A 22,146-nucleotide genomic window follows, 5' to 3' on the forward strand; every position below is an offset into this window, starting at 1 on the left:
AACATCTTATGTACATTACTCCCCCAAAGTATATACGGGACACAGGTGTTGCCTTATAACCCTGACAAACTTTGAAAGCATGCTCAAGCACCAAGCTCAACAACTTTTTGTAATTAATAATAATATTTTTCTCTTTTTGACCTTGTTTGATGCTATAAACTCTTGAAAAACTAAGTTGTTTACCCTTATTATTCTATTATGATCCGCAGATTCATCGTTGATATTTCTTTTATTTTAAGTTCAAAGATTTGAACCTAACGGAGTTTCCTTAATAATAATGATGCCTATTTGTGCTCATTATTATATTTTTATAATTATTTAATAATAATCTATTGACATTACCTTTTATGATTAGTTACTGTAGTGAAAAAAAGTGAAAATGCAATAAATTTCTTGAACTTGACACAAATTATTTTATTTGTGATACACAAACTTGCTTTTTTTTTGTACAACACAGTACAATTATATGTACAATATAAGTGCAAATTCCATGCAACCATGTTTTATTTACATATCCATGGCAGATCACTGGCACTTTATTCCATGATAATTCAAGAAATGAGTTAAAATATTGAAAATGTTTCTCACTCACAAAACTCTATATGCAAAGAGTTCACAGCAAACCTTCCATTTCCTTCATGAATTGGATGTACGCATCATCCTTCGTCTGCTGATTGACTGCTGGCTTCGACATGACAGCTTCAGGCTTGAGATCTGTGAAGAAAACATTGATGTTTTTTAACATTTGGCAACCCTTTTAACAGCAGGAAGTTTGCAAGTTCATACATTTATTTAGTGGAGAAGTCAGGAATTGAAGGACAAACGTAAGGTCAAAATGAAACTGCCTTTGGTGAAACGTGGCAGTGGATTACCAAAATCGACAGATGAATAAATTAAGGTCTTGCAAGCAGGGTAGCTACGATTTTTTGATTATGAAATTCCCTGACTTTTCCAGGTTTTCCAGACCAGAAATGATTTTTTTCCAGACATGTTTGTCATTATGATTTTTGCTTTTGAACCTCATGTTTTCCAATTAAATATGCAGGCACGTTAATTATTATGAATATGAATATACACAGTTATTAGCTGAAAATTTACCAAGTGATTAATATACTGCTATTCAATGAAAAAATAAATAACTATTGTACTTCCCCATTTTCACTAAGTCATTACAATTAAGGTGGTGTAAAAAATCAATAAAAAATGTGGCATATATCAAAGCTTAACAATGTAACCTGCATACAACCTCAATTAGCCTATATCAATACAAATGAGAAACAACAGAAAATTAGGTCATGTACCTTTAGAAAATATGCAAGTTTAATAATTATATTTTTTAATTTATTGAAAATAGTACATATTACGGAAATTCAGAACTTGAAAGGGGCCGGTGACCAACCATAAACCTAAAAAAATATATACGCGGGCCATACTTTGGAATCAAATATCCCCATTATTTGAGTTTTCCACATGCTGGAACCAATTTTATATTACGGAAAACATCGAAATCTGTCTTTTAAAAGGTAACACCGAATGTTTTATGATTTTTTTTTTCAAATTTTCCTAGCAGGATGACTAATTATCATAGAATTTTGGCAATCATTGTGACACGAAATCTGAACTTTCCTTAAAATAATGAGCACTATTTAGATTCGAAAAAAGTTATTTATATTGAAAAAAAAATTCAAAATGACCTTACTCAATCATACACGCTTCCCACGGACAAGGTATTCTCCGGTTGACAAGCGACAGTAAGTATCGTAAACTAGTGGGAATGAATGTAGAAATAAATCGGAACCTTAGTAGAGTGCATTCAGGGTCTAAGACAACCAGACCTGACATTCCTAACCTAACCACAAAAGCATATATTCACAAAATCTTAAGTAATTGCTAAAACTCTGCAGTATGTGTTAACAGACATAAATCAAAATCGAACCATGTAAAAGTTGCATTTGTAGTATGATGAAATCGTAATAAAACAAAAGGAACTTGGGCTCGTTTTCACCACTTTTCAGCATAATTTCATTCTACACGCAAACAATACGTAAAATTACCATCGGCATGAAACCAACATTCCTAACCTAACAACATTGTGTGACCAGCGTACGTTTAATTCCTCTATTTCGCACCAGTTTTTAAAAATAAAATTGTTCTACATGCACAAAACACGTGCATATTCGAATAATGACGGCACTGATACTGCATAAAAACACTAATTTCTCAGGTGTAACGCATCTCTGCAACGTAAAAAACTACAACGAGCAAATGAACTAGTTGATCAAGTTGCTTCTGAACGGGTCGCAAACGAAGGACTTAAATTCACAGAACGGGTTCACGGGGGGGGAACGAAGTAGTGAGTCCCTTTGTTTTTACTCGGCGTCCGCACCCGTCCAGTGTGATGTCAACCACAGCCAGTTATGTGAAATTCAGCTCAAGCTTTATTGCAGATCCAAAACCAATGAACTGTCCGAAAACCAACCTGCTCCGCTTCATGTATTAAAAGAGAATGGGTTCCGAACGGGTGTGTTTTTGAAGAAAGAAAATTTCCTCACCACACACAAAGCTAAGGCAACATTTTTTTCCGCAAGAAATTCTGAGGATGGCTGGTGTGTAAGTTTCGTCTTGAGTAGTTTGTTCTCTAAGGAAAAATCTCACGCCTCTCCAAATTCCGGTCTTGAACAGGTTCACAAGAACGAGTAGCAAAATGAACGGATCCAAGAACCTAGATCAGAGAGTGAATAAATATAGAATTGAAATGCGAAGGAACGATAATTTTGTACGTAACAGACTAGAAGTCATAATGACGACAGGAACGAGTTTCTGAACTGAATCTTTTGGGAGGACTGGAATCACAAGAACCGAATTCGGGAGTGGAAATGAACCGTTCGTTCATTTTGTAACTGGTTCTCCTGCAACTCCAAAATGCGCGTAAATTCCAGAAAATATGCAAAATTCCCTGACTATTCCATGACTTTTCCCTGGCCAACCAAATTCCCTGACTTTTCCCTGTTTTCCAGGTTTTCCAGTCGCGTAGCAACCCTGTGCAAGTTATGTGATATTAGTACGTTAAAAGGTGAAAATTAGACACTAGTGTTAGAAAATTGAAAAAAAATATCATCTAGGCGATATCAACTAGATGATGTATCGTCATGATATTTTGGCAATATATCGTTATGATATTTTGACAATATATATTATGTCGGCGATATATTGTCATGATATTTGGTGATATATAGGGAGCGGAAGTTGATGACCTAAAAAATATAGGTATATGACCTACAGAATGTCCTAAAAAATGGGAAAAATGACTTAAAAAATGCAAGAAATGACCATTAAATTTGTTAGTTTCGGGTTAAAAATTTAAATGAAAAGGAAATTAACAAAATGCAATCTCCTTATCTGATCTTAAATTTGAGTTTGCCCCAGAAGGTGGTGGTTTCCCCGGACACAACAAAGACTGTCACCAGTTCAGCATTTCTTTTGCTCGTAAATTGCAATCCTGCAAGATATATATTTCACCTTGGTGAATAGACTCAAGATTATTACCAAAACGAAACAAGTGACAAAATATGACGAAACAATACACCGAATATTGCGAAAAATGATGGAAAATTGCCGAAAATTGGGGAAAATGACCTAAAACCTGAAAATTGGCAAAAAATGCACTTTAAAATTACCTTTTTTGGGTTCTACACGAAGTGTATTATTGTGTATATTTAATGGGCATCGTGTCCGAGATGTCAGAAAAAAGATGACATTTCATCAACTTCCGCTCCCTAGTGATATATATCATCACAATATTTTAGCACTATATATTGTGTCAGCGATACATCATCATGGTATTTTGGCAATATATATTGTGTCGATATATCGTCACAATATTTTGGTAATATATATTACTAGTGATGTATCGTCATGATATTTTTGTGATATATATCATGTCAGTGATATATCATTACAACATTTGGTAATATATGTCGTGGAGATGATATATCGCCGATATCACCCGTGACGATATTTTCTTGACGATAAATCGTGATATCAAATTTCTGATATTGTCCATCCCTATCAGTGACCTAACTGACCAATTTCATTACAGCCTCTTGATAAAATGGTATTTTAAAAAACACCATTGCCTTCATTACCACTTCTGATGTTAACATCACATGGAGTGAAGTGTTACCTTTTTAAAGCTATTACATGTTAGGAAAAATTATAAAAAGGATATCTTAATTGAATTTTTTTAAAAAATGTGATATTTCAATGGGAAGTCGTCATGTATAGCAGAAACTGCAATAACTAAAACAAAATCACAAAGTACACAGAAAATACTGTAATTTTTTACCGACAATATATTATTGTACAGGGTGTCCCACTCACTACCTTACCTAACGTCTGAAATGACTTACCTGGAACATTTGTTTTCGGGTCTCTCCTTTTCTTCTCATCCCGTTTGATTCGCAATGCAGTTGGGAGGAACCTTGTGACGTCTGCACTCAGATTCCTACGAAACAAAAGTGTCTCCTTTGAATTTCATTTTTTAAATGTTCACACACAAAGAAATTAACCTTTCATGTAAGACAATGACAATATGATTCCTTCTAGCACTAGCATTTATTGTTGTATAATTTATTACTGATGAGATCAATGATTTGATAAAATAAACTTCTATTAAGCGGTTTCACTTAGTAAGCAAAACACACCAGTAATGATCATGCTTAGGACTGAGTGGGTACCACTTTGGTACGGCACCCATACTCATGTCATTACTTGTATCAATTACCAATACCTATAATTCAACATTGTAACAATTTGAAGTTTCTTTCAGAATATTACTATTAATACAATGGAACTTTAATTTTTCGACTTCTCACCTTTTACATTCAATCTTCATGGCTTCAGTAAATCAGCATGTTATAACATTTTCCAAGATCGTACATTTTCCTGCATTTTAGGTTTTTATAAGCTGCAGTAGCTCAGTTGGTAGAGCATCTGCCTACCACGTTGAAAACCAAAGTTCGATTCCCAGGGCAGGTGATCTGGACCAGGAAATTTTCCAGTCATTTTCCTGTTTCTGCATTGCTCTGAGGCCCACTGAGCCTCAGGTACCTGGGTGTAACCCAGGGGGCTAAAGGCAGCCAGGCATGATGCTGATCACATCATCCCAACTATGGCAGAGAACAAGAATATGTGGAGCTCTACCTCCACATCATCCCCATATGTACCTTTTTTTTTTTTCCACCACTGAGAGCCTCCCTGATGGCGTAGTGGTAGCGTCGTCGCTTTGCAATCAAGGGGTCCCAGGTTTGATACCCGATGGAGGTGCATAGTGGTTCGGATCCTACTTTAAACTGTAGGTCTAGTCCCGATTAGCCTTACTGTGCATAAAGTGAACTTAAAACACCAACTCACTCACACTTTTTCACCACTGAAAAATGCCAAATCAAGCTTGCACAGTACATAAGGATTCCATGGCAATTATACTTCATCAGTTTATTAGAATTCCTATTATACTGAAATGAAAAAGTCATTTTAACTAAGCTTCGTACTGCACAGAGCCATCTCACCCATGGTCACTTGCTGCAAGAACTGTACCCTCCAATGTGTCATATCTGTCATGTTTGGCATCTTCTCGAATGTCCCAATTGTACCTTCCTCAGAAAAACTTTTAATCTTGCCAACTGTTTATCATCCATGTTAGTAATGTTCTTAGTTCTTTGAGAAGAGCAGGACTCTTATACAGTTTCTGATTCCTTACTTTTTTAAATTGTTGCGTACGTCCTTTTACAACCTTCCTCAAGGGGTCCTTTACACCCCTTTTTAAAATGTAAGGCAAGGACTTCAGATAGGAGGATTTTTCCACGTATACTTTGAAGGGTGCAAATTGGCCATCCATGCAAATACACAACAAATATGTTAACTCATTTATTATAGGTCTTTTCTACTGTTACGACGGCCGATCCTCTTGCTGGAAGGGAAGTGGGGAGCAGGGATTACACCCCCAGACCAATCAGACAACAGCGGTGGCGCCGAGAGTGGCGGTAGGAAGTACTACATGAATCTTGTTCTACAGGCTGCTGCGTTTCTTATCGTGCTGGATTGATCACTTCCTTTGCCAGCGTAAGGATCAGCCGCCGTAAGAACTGAAAAGACCTATAGTTTTGAAGCACTCAATCAATTAAACTGTTTTTTAAGAATTCTATCCATTTCAATCTTTTTAATATTCCAAGCATTACATTGGGATATTAAAAGAGCTGTCACTTAATCACAAAATCAATTTTCTCAAACAATACAGGTGTGAAATAAATTAACATTTTAAATTTTGCACAATTTCACATAATTTGACTCCATGAAAGAAACATGTATTTGTTGCAGACTCAGCAAGTTAACCAGAATCCGGAAAAGAACCAGCTGAAATTTCAATGGGATATCCAGATATTGCAGGAACCGGATCTGCTTGTGTCTGGCACCACCTATCTTGCCTGGTATAATATCCTTGTTTAAAACGTCTACTGGGAACCAGATATTCTAAACTACTGACAGGCTTAATGAAAGGCTTATAAGTAGGGCTCGGAAGTTGAGGAAAAATCCTTTTTTTCCCTAGTGTCCAAAGACGAGGTCCAACATAATATATGCTCATTTTGGGTCATTGTAGGCCAGAAAAAGGTGGGGTTTATTTGTACTTTTTGCCTTTTTCAGCTTATTGGTCCTTTTTTAGCCTATTTTTAGGTCTTAATGGCTTTTTTTTTTTTGCAACTTCACCTTCTTTCGACTAGGTTTTTACTGACCATTCTCAATTCGAATCTTCATCAGTTCATCACCTCTTAAACATCCTTTCTGTAGTAAAGAAATAACAATATATATATATATATATATAGGATAAAAGCAAGGAGGGCCAAAAGGGCTAAGTAAAAATCAAATAAGGTAAAAGGAAACACTCACCGGACAGTAGGAAAATTCAAAATTTTCGCTAATTTATAGCATCATCGGTGTGAGAAGAAACAGATTCCGTCTTCTGTTTCTTCTCACACCGATGATGCTATAAATTAGCGAAAATTTTGAATTTTCCTACTGTCCGGTGAGTGTTTCCTTTTACCTTATTTGATTTTTATATATATATATATATATATATATATATATATATATATATATATATATATATATATATATATATATATATATATATATATATAATGGATAAAAGCAAGGAGGGCCAAAAGGGCTAAGTAAAAATCAAAGAAGGTAAAAGGAAACACTCACCGGACAGTAGAAAAATTCAAAATTTTCGCTAATTTCATAGCATCATCGGTGAATTTTTTGAATTTTTCTACTGTCCGGTGAGTGTTTCCTTTTACCTTCTTTGATTTATATATATATATATATATATATATATTTGAACCATCCCTGAAACGAGAGAAAAAACATTTTTGGACAGCAGAACCACGCTGTAAGTGGCAACTTTCTCTTCTTTCGAAGCTTTCAGCATGGTGTATACGACCAGACAGCACGTGCCTGAAAAGATCTCGAGTCAGATAAGGAGGTGCCACGCATATTCATTAAATATGTAATTCAAACTGAAGTTATTAATTAATTTGGATCACATTTATACGTCCTTTTTTCAGTTTTTAGGTCCTTTTTTTGATATTTTTAGGTCTTTTTATAGGCCTTTTTTTGGCAATTTATATGTCTTCAACTTCCGAGCCTTACTTATAAGTTTCTACACACCGTATCTAGTCACTTTTTTCCAAAACTTTTGCCCCCCAAAACTGTGGCGCATATCATGCATGGAAAAATTTGGACAGCCAACATGAAACCTAACATGTTTTCACTAAGTCACTGCGTATAAGATGCAGATACAAATTGCAAGGTTGGATTTTTCAGTAATAATAATTATAAAAAAAACACTCCAAAAGTGAAATGGTCATTTCCATTGATTTTTCACTTTGTAACTGAACGTATTGCAACACCAAGAAAAACCGCACCATTCTGGCAGAATTCGAGCATGTTACATGGGATGTGCATCAGTGGTGTTTGTCGGGTGGGAAATAATAGAAAATAACTGCAAATCCATAACATAATTTAGATATCGCTTTCTTCTACTACAACATAAATAAGGTGGTTACAGAAGAGATGCCAAACACAGTGGAGGGAGAGGTGGTATGGATTGAGTCATTGTGTACACAAGATGATATTCTCCTCTTGGTCCACATAGCAACAGGTGACTCATTGAATACGTATGATGTCATTCACTCTTGATCATCATAGCAACAGCTTTACGACCTACAACTAAGAAAGCCATTTCTTGAACCTGCATTGTACTGTGCATTACATGAGAGATATAATTGTCATTTGCCTCTCCTCACCAAAAACCAGGGTGCACATTACACATACACATGTGTAAATACAGTATTACACACGTAATTACTTACTGAAGGCAGGGTTTTTCTCCTGAGTATCAAACCATTCCACATATTTACTTCTGTGCAAATATACGAGGGTAAATCAAAAACTAAAGGCAATTTTGTGTTTTCGAAGGAATAAACGAAGACTGTATAACTGCTTGTTGTAAGACTTTTCCTCCGGAATGAATGAGGAGAAAAAAACTTCACACCCCTCTTAAGTAATAGACTGTTCTGGATTTTTGGCACACAAAGAGTGCAGTTGGCAGTTAGATGTTATGGCATCTAGTCTTTGCGGTTCGTGTTCGCATGCTCGTTGCTGGCAAAAATTGGAAAATTTGCAGTGACTCGAGCTATTGACATTTCTGATATTTCGTTACGTTGAAACATGGAAGGGAATAGTGAGTTCGATCCCAAAAAGGAACTTGAACGGTGAACTTGCAGCCAGGAAGAAGGGAAGAGTTGCAGTGTAACCGGATGGGATCGTCGAGAGGTAGCTTCTACAGACTGAAGCGGAATGATCAGGAAGTGCATTTCAGAAATTAGGAAGATACATCAACAGTAGTTTTGTTAGTGATAAGTGAGCCTTGTTTAAGTGTCAAGAGTTCTTGAGAATACGGTTTATGACTTATTAGCGTCGGTCAGTATAAGGTAACAAGTACAGCACTGAACTACAGAAAGCTAGCTAAAACCGTGAGTAATATTTCCAATGTGTTACATTTTCTCTATTTTGTGTTCATTTTATGCAAGGTTTATACATTGAAACTTCACCGAGACAATCAGGGCATTCTCTGTATATCCCTGGATATTCCGGTGTAAATCAGGTGAAGGAGACTTATCAAGGGTCTCCATGTGTTTGTTTAAGTAAAAATAGAATCTGAGTAATAAAAATATGTGAAAGGTAATTTTCATCTTTGCTTCACTCATTTAATCAAGTTTTGTAAAAAATCCTGCTTGTATCTTGAACGAAAGCAGGCATTCCTCTTTTTTCTTTCTTTTCTTCTATCCTAATGCATTTCGTAAGCAAAATACAATTTTAATGTTATAACTGGGTGTGTCTGACGTCACCACGTGTATACTTGGAGTGACATGGAAGTAGAAGATTCCATCACTGCCCCATTCAGTCGAGTGTCGTGGAGCAAAAAGGTCACACGTATGGATGCACCACTCCACGAATGTACCATCGAGGAACAGCGTGCCGTAGTGTGCTTTCTGTGGTCGGAGGGAGTCAAACCGGCAGACATCCACCATCGGCTATTAGCGCAGTATGAAGCAAGCACCATGACTCAACGAAAGGTGTACGAATGGGTGGACCGCTTTCAAGCGGGACGTACAAGTGTAACGGACGAAAGTCGAAGAGGATGCCCAAAAACATCCCGCACAGAAGAAAACGTCCAACGGGTGGATACCATTATCAGGGACGATCAAAGAATCACAATAGCACAAGTGGCGGAACTCTTGGACATCCAGTGCCATCGCATTACCACATCTTCGGCCTTTTGAAGGAGACGCTACATGGTCGTCGGTTCAGGTCAGATGACGAGGTCCAGCAGGTGGTACAGACGTGGCTTCGTGAGCAACCAAAAATCTTCTTCGCGGATGGAATACAGAAGCTGATTGCACGATACCAAAAGTGCATTGCCGTGCAGGGGGCATATGTGGAAAAGTGATATGTGTAGTTTTCATCTTGTGTGGAAATAAAGATGTTATGTGAAAATTGCCTTTACTTTTTGATTTACCCGTATAATGTGATGCAGTACGGAACATTTATCAGTAATCAATCAAGAAGATGACACATGACTGTCATATCAGTGGTTGCATATTCCCAGAACTAAAAAATCATCACAGGATAAACGTACCTGATTTGAGGTTTGGCTTCAATAGTTGCACTCTGAACCTTTTTCCCTTCGATCAGCTCACGAGGCCTGTTGATCAGCTGAGGTGCCGCACTGACGACGTTCGGATTGAGCGGAACTGTAGCTGCATTTGAGGTTGGCGGGAGCATTTGTGTCTGAATTGTACCTGGCATCGGCAATCCAAGGGGCATCGTTGGTAGGCGAGGTAGATTTGGGGGTCTCAACAGGCGGGGTGGGATTCCTGGAAATGCAAGTAAACTATGAGGAAAAGAAAACCTTTGTCAAAATAATTTCGACTTATCATTCCCATCAACTCAAGAGCATTAACATGTATGTTTTACATGTATACTTAAAATGACTGATAATTACACGTACAACCTGCGATACCAAGTGGAGACATATAGCAGTTTAGACTCTACTATAAACTGTAGGTCCAGTCCCAATTAGCCTATATGTGCATAACGTGGACTTAAAACTGAGACTCAAAGAAACAATTACATTTATGCTTTCAGTTGTATAGGTAAATTTGTCTACTGAAGTTTAACATGAAGTAGTGATGAAAATATTTAAGGAAATGAAAATAAATGTAGGTTGTGAAAATTTAATTTTCCAGTTTATAAAATATTGATACGGAATTGATTCCCCAAAAATTCACACTAAAAAAAAAAGCTGTAAAATAATTTTTAAAATTAATCATGCTTATTCATGGCCACTTGTACTTGTTACAGAAACTTGAGTGATGGAATTCCCACTTTATTCAACATATAACTCCCTGGAGCATATAAAAACAAAAAAGTGCCTTTAATTTAATCTACTTACAAATTGATGTACATGACAAGTAACAGTGAGGAACACGGGGCATTTCATTCTTTTACTGATGGCTACGGAAAAGGGCAGTTAGCCAACTGACAAGCTTTATATCAGATTTACAATCACTTTTCATGTATCTAAAAATTCCCCACTCCATTCAACCAACCCTGGCCCAATCTCCAGAAAGTTACAAAACATTGATGTTGATCTGACATAGTGAGGATGATCAGGGTGCTACTTGAAGTCAAGGAAGCTAGAACATACCGGTGGTAGGCAGATTTTCATGATATTTTTCACGATTTATTTTTTAAAAAGTGGTGAAAAACTAAAAAAAATGTAGGATACTAAATTTGATTGCTTCATGACTTACTATGTATAAAAAATGTGTACAGGATAGTATTTTAAACGATGTTATCCTTAATGCATATAGTTATAATATATGAACAGAGTGCAAAACCATCACATAAGGACATTTCCATTCACTATTTAAAACCACACATAGAACAAAATTTTATCACTCATGCAAGTAGGACATTTTGAATGTATCTCCACTTCCGACTAGCATCTGTTACTCTGAAAGAAATCTACTCACCTGGAGGTGGACCGGGAGGCAGCCTAATTCCCATTCGAGGTGGGAGACCCGGAGGAGGTCCCGGGGGAACTCCGGGCCTTCCTGGAGGAGGCCCAGGAGGCAACCTGATCCCTGGCGGTGGCGGAACACCTGGCCTCAATGGTGGAGGCCGGAACATCATTGGCGGCAAGCCTGGTGGAGGACCTGCAGACAAAAGAAATTGAATTAGTTCCTCCAACTGCAAGAAGATGGCACTGGCTGCCACATGACTGGAATAGCATAAAAGATAGATGTAGATCTAGGTACTGGAAATTGCCCGGTGACTAAGTGGCAGATCATTGACGCTGACTGCCATTGGTTAAGGTCTATTCAATTCCTGATTGAATTTTTGTTATTTAATGTTGCCCTTTTGGCTAATCCTGACGAGCGATTTTATAAAAGTGATGAAGGGGAAACTAACAAAGAACACCCAGGCCAGGATTCGAACCTACGACCTCTGGCATCATATCATGCAGTGATAACCCCTCCACCACGGAGATTGACTATTTTCACTTTTTTAATAAGATAATAATAATAATAATAATTAAAAAGGGTTTTGAATTTAATTAACCATATTGACCAATACTTTTCTCAAACCTTAGCTGCCAATGCACTTCTACCTGTTTACCTTACATAAGGATGTATGAATATTTTAAAAAGAAACACTAGTACATTACTGGCCAGTACTTTTCTAGGTGGTTGGATACTTAAAGAGTCTGCAAAAATGCTACATGGCACTTTTGAAAGATGCAAATATCCTCGATCTTACAAGGTGCATCCAGAAAGTAAATTCTGAAAGTGCCCAAGATGGAACAAGTGGTCAGAGCAGGACGTGCTTGCCCAGGAGTGGAGCGTGGAACACGTAGCCATAACCTGGTGGAAGCGCAGTTGTGTGGAGTCAGTGGTGAGAGAACTGTAGTACGTGAAATGTGGCTGCGTTCATACAGTCTCCCACCGAGTCCGAGGTACGCACGGTAATCAGATTTCTCCACGCTAAGAAGCTCTCGGCGTCAGAGATTCCCAGGCAGCTGTATGAAGTGTATGGACAGAATTACATTAGTGAAGGAATTGTCTGAAGATGGTGTAGAAAATGCACAGCAGGCTGTACCAATGTCCACGACGAACCCATCGTGCACACAACATGAGAAACTGCAGTCGCTAGGTGACAATCTCATGCAGCAGGGAACAGAAGATCTGCGGAAACTAACATGAGAGTTCGGACATTGTGAACTGCCGGTTCTGCAGCATTGCTTGCTGCACACTTTCCACCAATTCAGGCATCACCATGCCTGCCAGGGGATCTCTAATGCCGACAGCTTCTTAGTATGGAGAAATCTGATTACCGCGTGTACCTCACACTCGGTGGGAGATTGTATGCGTACAGCCATGTTTCCCGTACCACAGTTCTCTCACCACGGACTCCACACAACTGCGCTCACGCCAGGTTATGTCTACGTATTCCTCCTCCACACCTGTGTAAGCGCATCCCACTCTGACCAGTTGTGCCATCTTGGGGCACTTTCGGAACTTACTTTCTGGATGCGCCTCTTATGTAAAATAAATAGTTTTCAATATTTTTTGCAACGGGATTGTGGAGAGAAATGAAGTTTGTGATTAAATAATTATCTCATGCGAAATTACGGATATTTTCATGCAAAATTCTGGCAGATTGTTATACGATAGTTCTATTGGAATGTTTACATATTAAAATTAATAAATATTCTGTACTACTTTCAATTATAAATTTCAAGTATCGGTATTGGCTCAGTCCTAATATTAAGACTTACAAATATTCTTTAAATTGTTACTATGTTTGAATCTCAATATCAGTGAGAATCAGTAACAGATTTGGCACTGATAACACTTCAGCACTCATTAAATATCCTCTGTGCACTATTAGCGATTTCACTAGGTGATTCAATTTGACTAAATATAACAATAAAATTTAGGTTGTGTTAAGTTGGTATTAAGGGCATTTTTTACAATTCACGAATTTTCTTGATTGATTCATTGACTGAATTAGGTTATTTCATATGCTTTTCTGCCACTTTTGGCTAATTGCGAGGATAAGGATGAGTGCTGAAGTGATGTTTTGATGAAGACACACTCACAAAGAACACCCCCAGGCTGGGATTCGAACTTGGGACCACCATGGAGGTAAAAAGTGATGGTATCAGTAAACATATGTTTCAAATCAACACTTAGTTCATCCATTTGAATATACACGATTGTCCACTTATTTTAGATGCCTTCCGTTGTTGCCTTCTTGACACTTGACACAAATGCGGTAACGGGAAACAAGGTTCACGCTATGAAGCCCATCGTAGGTGCATGGCGTTCCTCGTTCCATCCCTCTTGTCGAGACCCGTGTATTGGACACAGCTGTCTAATTCATGGTCAGTCACTTACTGCAAAGCCTGGTGCCTCCAATGTGTCATGTTTGTAATGGCGTTTTAAGTATTCGGCATATTCTTGTTGAAAATGCCACTTTTGCTTTCCTCAGATAGACTTTTAATCTTTCCAACTGTTTTGTCATCCCTGTTGGGAGATGACGCCAGTGTTTTATCAAATGTTTTTAGCTTTTTACAAAAAGCTGGTCTCTTCCACTGTCTGTGAGGAAGTTTTTTAGTGATTCTGACTTCTTAATGTGTTGTGTTTACAACATTGCACTTTTACTTTTCTCAAAGAGCTTTTTACACCCCTTGTTTTAACATTTTAACTAACCGTGCTTTCCAGATTTCACCAGCGTGCATCAGACTGGTGCACTAAAAATGACGTCATATTCGGTAAAATTCGGAAATCTTCACATTGAAATCAATGAAAGTTAGATTCGGAATGCGCACACATATCTGCGTTTATCAAGAAATCACAGAAGATATTTCATGAATATTATATATTTTCACTTAACGACATCTTACTTTGCATGTGCAGTACGAATTTAAGTGGTATTCTTTTGTAAGGATATCGAATTTTGCAAATCGATGCTTTCCTACATGTTGCAGCAAAGATGGATGCATGTTTTGATGCATCGGCATACTTTATTTCCCTTTGTGTGCAAGTGAAAGAGCAGTAGTATTTAAAATGCAAGAAAATTGGTGTGACATTCAGTACTACTGCCTACAGGATGCATATCACGAATCAGAACAAGCTTCAGTGCAGACGACGCCATTTTCATTCACCAGCTGCACCAGCTCTTGAGGCTGGTGTAAATTGATGACGTTATGGTTTAACCTGGTGAAAGCTTTGGTGCACCCCAGTGAAATACGGAATGCCAAAGCGTGCATCAGCGGTGCCCCAGCCCGTCCACTGGTGAAATCTGGAAAGCACGGTAAGAATTTTAGATAAGGGTATGTTTCCCCGTATACAGTGAAGGGTGCATAATGGCTGTATGTGCCGATGCATGCAACAATTGAAATTCAATCAATCAATTGAAACCTTGGAGGAAGGTTTCATCTCATATTACATCTCTAAACAGGAACAACAGACTGCTATGATACAATTGTAAATACCTGGTGGTATTCCGGGCGGTGGTGCTGGATGTGGTGCCTGCTGCGGCTGTTCTTGTTGCTGAAGCTGTGGTGGGGGCTGGGTTACTTGCTGCGCCAACAATGCCGGGGTGAGTGGAGTTGCTTGCTGCAATGGCTGAACAACTTCAACCGTATCTGCTTGTTGCTGTGGTCCCGGGAGTTGTTGAGGTGGTAATTGTTGCGGCGGCTGCTGCTGGACATCTTGCATGATTAATACTTGTTCCTCCTGTGACTTCTTATCTCTTCCTGCCTCCTGGTCATCCATGCGGGATAAACGCGAGTGGAGATCCGATTGTCTATCTTGTTCCCTTCTGCGATGGACCTCTTCCATCTGAAAATTATAATATTTCACTGTTACTGAAATTTGAAATGCCTTGTTTGCTTCTTTAACTTTTCACTTTGAAGTAAAATTTAGCACTGATCCAATAATGATGTGAGCCACGGTGGTATAGTCAGTAGGGTGTCTGACTGCCACAAGGAGACCCCGGTTCGATTCTTGGGGTGGGTGATCTAAGGTCGGAAATTTTCCGGACTTGTCCCTGCATAAAGTGTCTCTGGGGCTCACCCATCTTACTTGCGGGCAACCCTGGGGGGTAAAGGTGGCTGGAGCATGGTACTGATCACATCACCTTCAAAATGGCCGAGATCGAGAATTTATGGGGCCCCACATCCCCTACAATGTGCCTTCATGGCATGGTGCTATATGCACAGGTAACTTTACCTTTATCCAATAATCATGTACAGGGTGTTAAAAAGTACATAACGAAAACAAACTACCATATTTTCCATGTCATTAGAGATAGTGGCTCCAAACTTCACAGGGCACTGGAATTCAGGTTACAAAATCGTTCTCAGACTGCAGTAGTGTGTGTCGTGCATATATGGCACCCTATAGTCTTTCTGGTGAAAGAATATTACAAAAATGACAGTAGCCTGGAAAAGATCCAAAAAGCACTCTGCACCAAGCATAGAGCGAAAGTGGGACCAACACGTCAAACAGTCGCCAATTTGATAGCAAAGTTGGAATGAACTGGAAGTCACTCTAATAAACTTACGATTGATATTTCCATGCAGTTTTCGTTCGTGATCAATTTCGCCACCTGTCTGGTAGCTTCATCAAGCGTGTACCGTCTTCCTGCGAGTGAGAACCACACCACCCACAGCAAGACAGTACATGCCTGATAAAGCAACCAGACAGGTGACGAAATTGATCACAAACAAAAACTGCATTGAAAAATCAACCATAAGTTTATTCAAGTAAATTACCTCTCTCTCCACATATCCGCCAAACTGTTATCTTCAGATACAATGAACTGGAAGTGTAGTGGATTATATTCTGTGGTGGCTAATTTTGAATATAGACTTAATCATGAGATTAAATGTGAGGGGTTTCATATTACTTCATAAATTCCATGAGTTCTTATGTAATTTACATTTGAATGCACTGAATATATGCTTGCATTGGAGAATTACTGTTTCTTTCATTAAGTCTCTTTTTTTTTTACACCCTGTATCAGTACTGGCTGTTATCAATGGTATCAGTACCAGTAAGTATCTGTTTGAATTTATCACCAATACTTTTATTTAGTATGTATCAAGTACGTATACAGTACGTAAAATGCACAATTTCCAAACTTTCTTTGCCAATTCACAATTTCAGATATTTGGTGACAGTTTTCAGAACTAGTGGAAATGAGATTGTCTATTATGCTATATGGATGACTGTATAGAAAGCATATAAAAATTACGTGTGTTCAAAAAGTGTTCCTACCTTCTAAGGTCATTGACAAATCCTGCAAATATCTTTCAGCATATTTTAGCATCACTTGTATTAGGGACGAACCAATTTGAAATTTTGGCAGACACCGACAAAATACTCCACAGGTTTCAATTCCAAATGACATTCTCAATAAATGTATTTGGTCTAGGAATTAATTCGTGCCCCTGGACAAGAGATGGCGTAACGAGCATATCATCCCACAGTTTCGTGTAGCCACACATGCGTTGAAAACTCCTGTCAGCGTGCATCGTTCGTAGTATAAGGCAGTTGAGTGACGTGTCAACAACAGCATTTTGTAGTCAACTGAACATGGCGCAGTTCGTGCCAGATAAAGTGTTTTTGCGGGGTGTTCTGCTTCATTACTTTAACATGCAGAAAAGTGCTACCGAAAGTCATCGTATTTTGGTGGAAGTGTATGGTGACCATGCGCTAGCTGAGCGAACGTGTCAGAAGGGTTTGCATGGTTTAGAAGTGGTGATTTCGGCCTGGAAGACCAAGAGCGACCTGGACAGCCAAAAAAAAATTGAAGACGAAGAATTGAGAGCATTGCTCGATCAGGATTCGTGTCAAACGCAGGAAGAACTTGCAGAAGCATTAGGCGTTGATCAAACAAGTTTCCAAATGCCTCAAAGCCATGGGAATGATTCAAAAGATGTCACATTGGGTTCCACATGCATTGAAAGACAGAGACGTTGAAAGACGAAAAACTATTTGCGAATTCCTGCTTCAAAGACAGAAAAGAAAGGGGTTTTTGCATCGCATTGTTACTGGCGATGAGAAGTGGATCCATTACGAGAACCCGAAATGAAAAAAGGCCTGGGTGAAGCCAGGTGAACCAGGTCCATCACAACCGAAACGAGATATTCACTGTGCAAAGGTTATGCTGTGCATATGGTGGGATATGAAAGGTGTGGTGTACTATGAGCTGCTGCAACCGGGTGAAACTATTAATGGAGAACGTTATCGACGACAATTAATGCGTTTGAAGCAAGCTCTGGCCAGGAAACTACCAGAATGGGAGAACAGACATGATAAACTTATTTTTCAACATGATAACGCTCGCCCACATGTCGCAAAACCGGTCAAAACCTATTTAGAAAATGTCGGATGGAAAGTTTTACCCCACCTGCCGTATTCACCAGACGTTGCTCCTTCAGACTACTACTTGTTCGATTGCATGAATAACGATTTGATTGGACTGCGGTTCACTTCTTCAGAAGATATCGAAAAATGGGTCTCTGACTGGATCGCTTCAAAGGATGAGGACTTCTTTCGCCACGGAATCCGTAACTTGCCTGACATATGGGCGAAAGTGGTGGCTCGCGATGGACAATATTTTTCTTAAGGTATTTATGTATTTTGTGTTTGAACTACAGCTTCAATGTGTGCGTAACACCGGCACGAATTAATTCCTAGACCAAATATGTTACCAGATGAACCAAGCTTTTGCAATGCAAAAGGAGCTGCACATTTAGACATGCACAGTATTATTTTTTTTTTTAAAAAAAAAAAGACTATAACTAAGTGCATGCATATTTAGTTTTTGATGCAAAACACGAAATGAGAAATAACACATTGTAATGTTAATTTTTCATGTTCTTGAAAGGTGTGAGGTGCATTTCACTACCATATTTTGAAAAACTAAAATATGCTGACCAAGGCAGTAATTTATTTTATAAAAAAACATAAACTAACGTAACGTTTCAACCTTCTAGCAAGGTCTTCTTCAGACTCTGTATCAAGTACAAAAGTAACCAGATACCACAAAAGACCATTATATATACACAAACATTACTCCCTCCAGACTATTTAGAAAGTTGTTTGGAACTTTCTAGCAGATGACTTTCACTTAGCCAACTTCACTTTCACCTAAAAGGCTAAACACAATTACTTCCATATAGAATGTGGTTGGGCTTTTAATCTCACACTCTTTTCCCTTCATTTTTCTTCCTTCTCCTTTCCTCTTTCTCTCTTGTCCTTTCCACTCTTTCCAACATCTTCTTCCATTCTTTGTTTAACTTCAGTCCCCCATTCCAGTTCATTGTGTCTTCTTCACCTTTCTTCTCTATTTCCTTGGCTTCCTTCCATTTTCTCACTAGCATTCTCTTCTCCCTTCCTATCTGCTTAGCCTTATTTTGTCACAAAATTATGCGAAATAAACTGCACAAAACAAACTATTTAATAATAATAAATAAACTAGACGAAATTTATGGATCATTTACTAACACCTTCTGAGGTCTGAGTTATCCTGTGAGTTATGCAAATCATGAAAAATTGATTAATTCTGTTGTAAATATATGAGAAGCAAAAATGGACTCATTTATACAGGAATAAACTTAATACTCTGATAACTATACAAATTAGTTACGTGTTTACCGCATCCATCATGAACTATACAAATGTCATATTAGAAGTGGCATGTTAATTTTGTGTAATAAGGGTAGTTCTTAAATCAAATTTAAGGTTTTATTCACCATTTTAAATGATGATAAGCAATATTATATACCACTTTGATCCCGAAATATGCCCAGTTTTTGTAACAATATCTTGATATTTTATTCACCATAACTATGTGGTCCAACTATAACAAAATGGCAAAATATTACACCAATTTATATGATATTTATAAATACAGGTATAAATTATAGGTAATTCTATTGATAAACCGATATGCCTATATGGGTCGATTCCACTATAGTACCAATTCATGTCTCATCCCTAATTTGTAAGCTGTACTCAAAGGATTTTGAAGAATAGTTGGACAGAAATGCATCTCAAAATATACCATGCAACCATTACTAGCTTCCACAAACAATGCATGTACTTTAAATTTATGTAATTGAAAAAAAAATACTTGCCTCTCGCATGAATTCATCTATATCCTGCCCTGCCATCTGCAACATCTTCTGCTGGAGAGCAGTGGGTTGCGGCGCAACTGTGGCCATCCCGACGCCTCCTTCCTTCAATACGTCCTTCTCCTTCTTGTTCTCCACTTCACCATCTTCATCTTCATTTTCCTCTGGAGTTTCGTCACCGCTGTCATCTTCGTCCTTATCTTCTTCCTTCTCCTCATCTTCATCTGCATCTGCGAATCTTATCACCCTTTGCCTTGGTTTATCTTTGTCCTTTTCTTTCTCAGTTTCCACTTCTTTATCAGTCTCTTTGTCAACTTCCATTTCCTCATCGCTACCGTGCTCTGATTCCATTGGCTGTCCATCATCTGAAAAAAAAAATCTTCATAAACAGAGGTAGTTATTTAACCTGCGTTTGATCACAGATGAGCGCCGCACTCACTTTCAATTTTAATGAAGTGCCATTTTAACAGTGCTCGCTAGCTGACTTTTCGAGTGTCACAAGTGACCTGATCACATTCTAATGAGATGACATTAACGGCAGTGTGAGAGAGACCATTGCTGTGGAAGCAGTGTTGTCACAGTGAGCACAGAGCTCACCCACGACTGATTACATTTTTCTTTTATTTAGGTTTGTGCATTATTTAGTCAATAAGTCTACTCTGTTTCTACATGTTTTTGTTGTGTGAATAGAAAATACGAAAAGTGCCTACGTATAACATTCGCGTATAACAATGGATAACATATTTTTATTTTTTTTCCTGAGAGCACAAAGACTATGTTCTAATAATAAGGACATCAAAAATGAAGAAGAAAGGCTTTTTAATTTAGCAAAAGAAAATGGCTTTTGCACTAACAGAATAAACCAAATCAAAAAACAAGTCGCAAGAAAACTAAAGGAAAAGAGAAATACAGACAAATATGAAAAATCTGTTGAAAAGAAATTTGTGTGCATTCCATTCCACATAAAATTGCAAAATTTTTTAGAAGTTTTAATTTCAAAATTGTTTTTAAATCACCAAGAAGTTTGGAATGTACATTTAATGAATTCAAAATGAGAAACTCTACCAGATGTGGAAACCACAGGAATATATAATATAAGTTGTTCATGTTCAAAGGATTATGTGGGACAAACAGCAAGGAAAATGGCAATAAGATGGCACGATTTGGACATTAGCCTATAAATCTAAACCCAAGAACAGGTTTGTCAACTCATATCATCGAAGAGAAGCATTTGATTAAAAAGAGAAGGGTTTTAAAAAGATTAACGGGAAACACAGAGTTGAATGTCTGGGAAGCTTCGTTCATTGCAGAAGAACACTGGAATAAATTAAATAATGAAAATGGTAACATAGATTCAGTATGGAGTTTTCTTTTTCACAAATGGAGTAAGCCACCATCTTTAAAATTTAATGTAACAGAAAACATCAAGAGACTTTGTGAAAAGAATGATGAATTTGAATTACCTGATGATATTTGGGATTCATAATTTTACAAAAGTCTGAAATAAAAATAAAACAGACTGCTTCTTTTCACAGTTAAGTTGCTATATTACAACAATGTAACATTGACAACATCCATTATATAACAGATTCTTTTTGTTTAAAAAATTACTAACCATTGTTATAACTGTATCTTTAGTCAAAATGAAAATAAATGTCTGATGAAAGAAGCGTGTGTTCTCCTGAAACGTCACAAAGAAAAACTGTTTTCTTATGCTTGTAATAACCGTAAACTACAGGAAAATAATAGTGATTTTATATTATATAAGATTTGTGGAGCACAGATGGAACTGCCCCAGAGATCTTCAGGGCACCTTTGAGGAACATGTCATTTGTGTTAGTGTTGAGAGCTGTTTGCTTTCATGATGTATTACTCAGTGGCGTTGCGTGCGGTTCACATACGAGTGTTCACAATAATGTTTTTGTACTGAATGCAGATTTACTCCTCTCCCTTGTAACTTCATCTTCAATTGAAAAGGTGAGACTAACGGTTCAATTTATTTTTAACAATTTCCCCCCCAAAATCATGCTATATTTGAAGTAATACAAGAAGGACCATGGGGAAATTGCCCCTCTCTCGCTTAAAATCGGCCAGGTTTAGCGAATTCTCAGTAAAGTTTGCAACTATGTAGCGCAGACCTTTTCGAGTCCCCCTAGACATGCCTTGTATATGCTGCACTCTGGTGCCGTAAGAAGTATTACAGCTTGCATCAGTGTTCGCAGAGCGAAGTGAACATTTTTGGGATATAGTGGCCAACAGCCCCTTAGCTGTCAGCTCTATGCAACATGCACAGCAATTGTGTTCAACAC

The 22,146-nt window shown here is 37.9% G+C and overlaps 1 protein-coding gene across 1 annotated transcript in view; it reads right to left on the reverse strand.

Moving 5' to 3' along the window:
* Nucleotides 1-389: 389 nt before the first annotated feature.
* Nucleotides 390-22,146, reverse strand: part of LOC145999596 (uncharacterized) — a 42,342-nt gene continuing 20,585 nt past the window's right edge. Inside the window, exons 6-11 of the mRNA XM_083136641.1 lie at nt 19,841-20,202; nt 15,185-15,533; nt 11,658-11,840; nt 10,259-10,496; nt 4,410-4,504; nt 390-714 (exon numbers count right to left, since the gene is read on the reverse strand). Coding sequence (XP_082992767.1) covers nt 614-714; nt 4,410-4,504; nt 10,259-10,496; nt 11,658-11,840; nt 15,185-15,533; nt 19,841-20,202 — 1,328 coding nt within the window. The 3' untranslated portion in view covers nt 390-613. The remainder of the gene's footprint in view (nt 715-4,409; nt 4,505-10,258; nt 10,497-11,657; nt 11,841-15,184; nt 15,534-19,840; nt 20,203-22,146) is intronic.

Source organism: Lepisma saccharinum, chromosome 15 (assembly GCF_977018435.1).
Source record: "Lepisma saccharinum chromosome 15, izLepSacc3.1, whole genome shotgun sequence".
Classification (NCBI taxonomy): Eukaryota; Metazoa; Arthropoda; class Insecta; order Zygentoma; family Lepismatidae; genus Lepisma; species Lepisma saccharinum.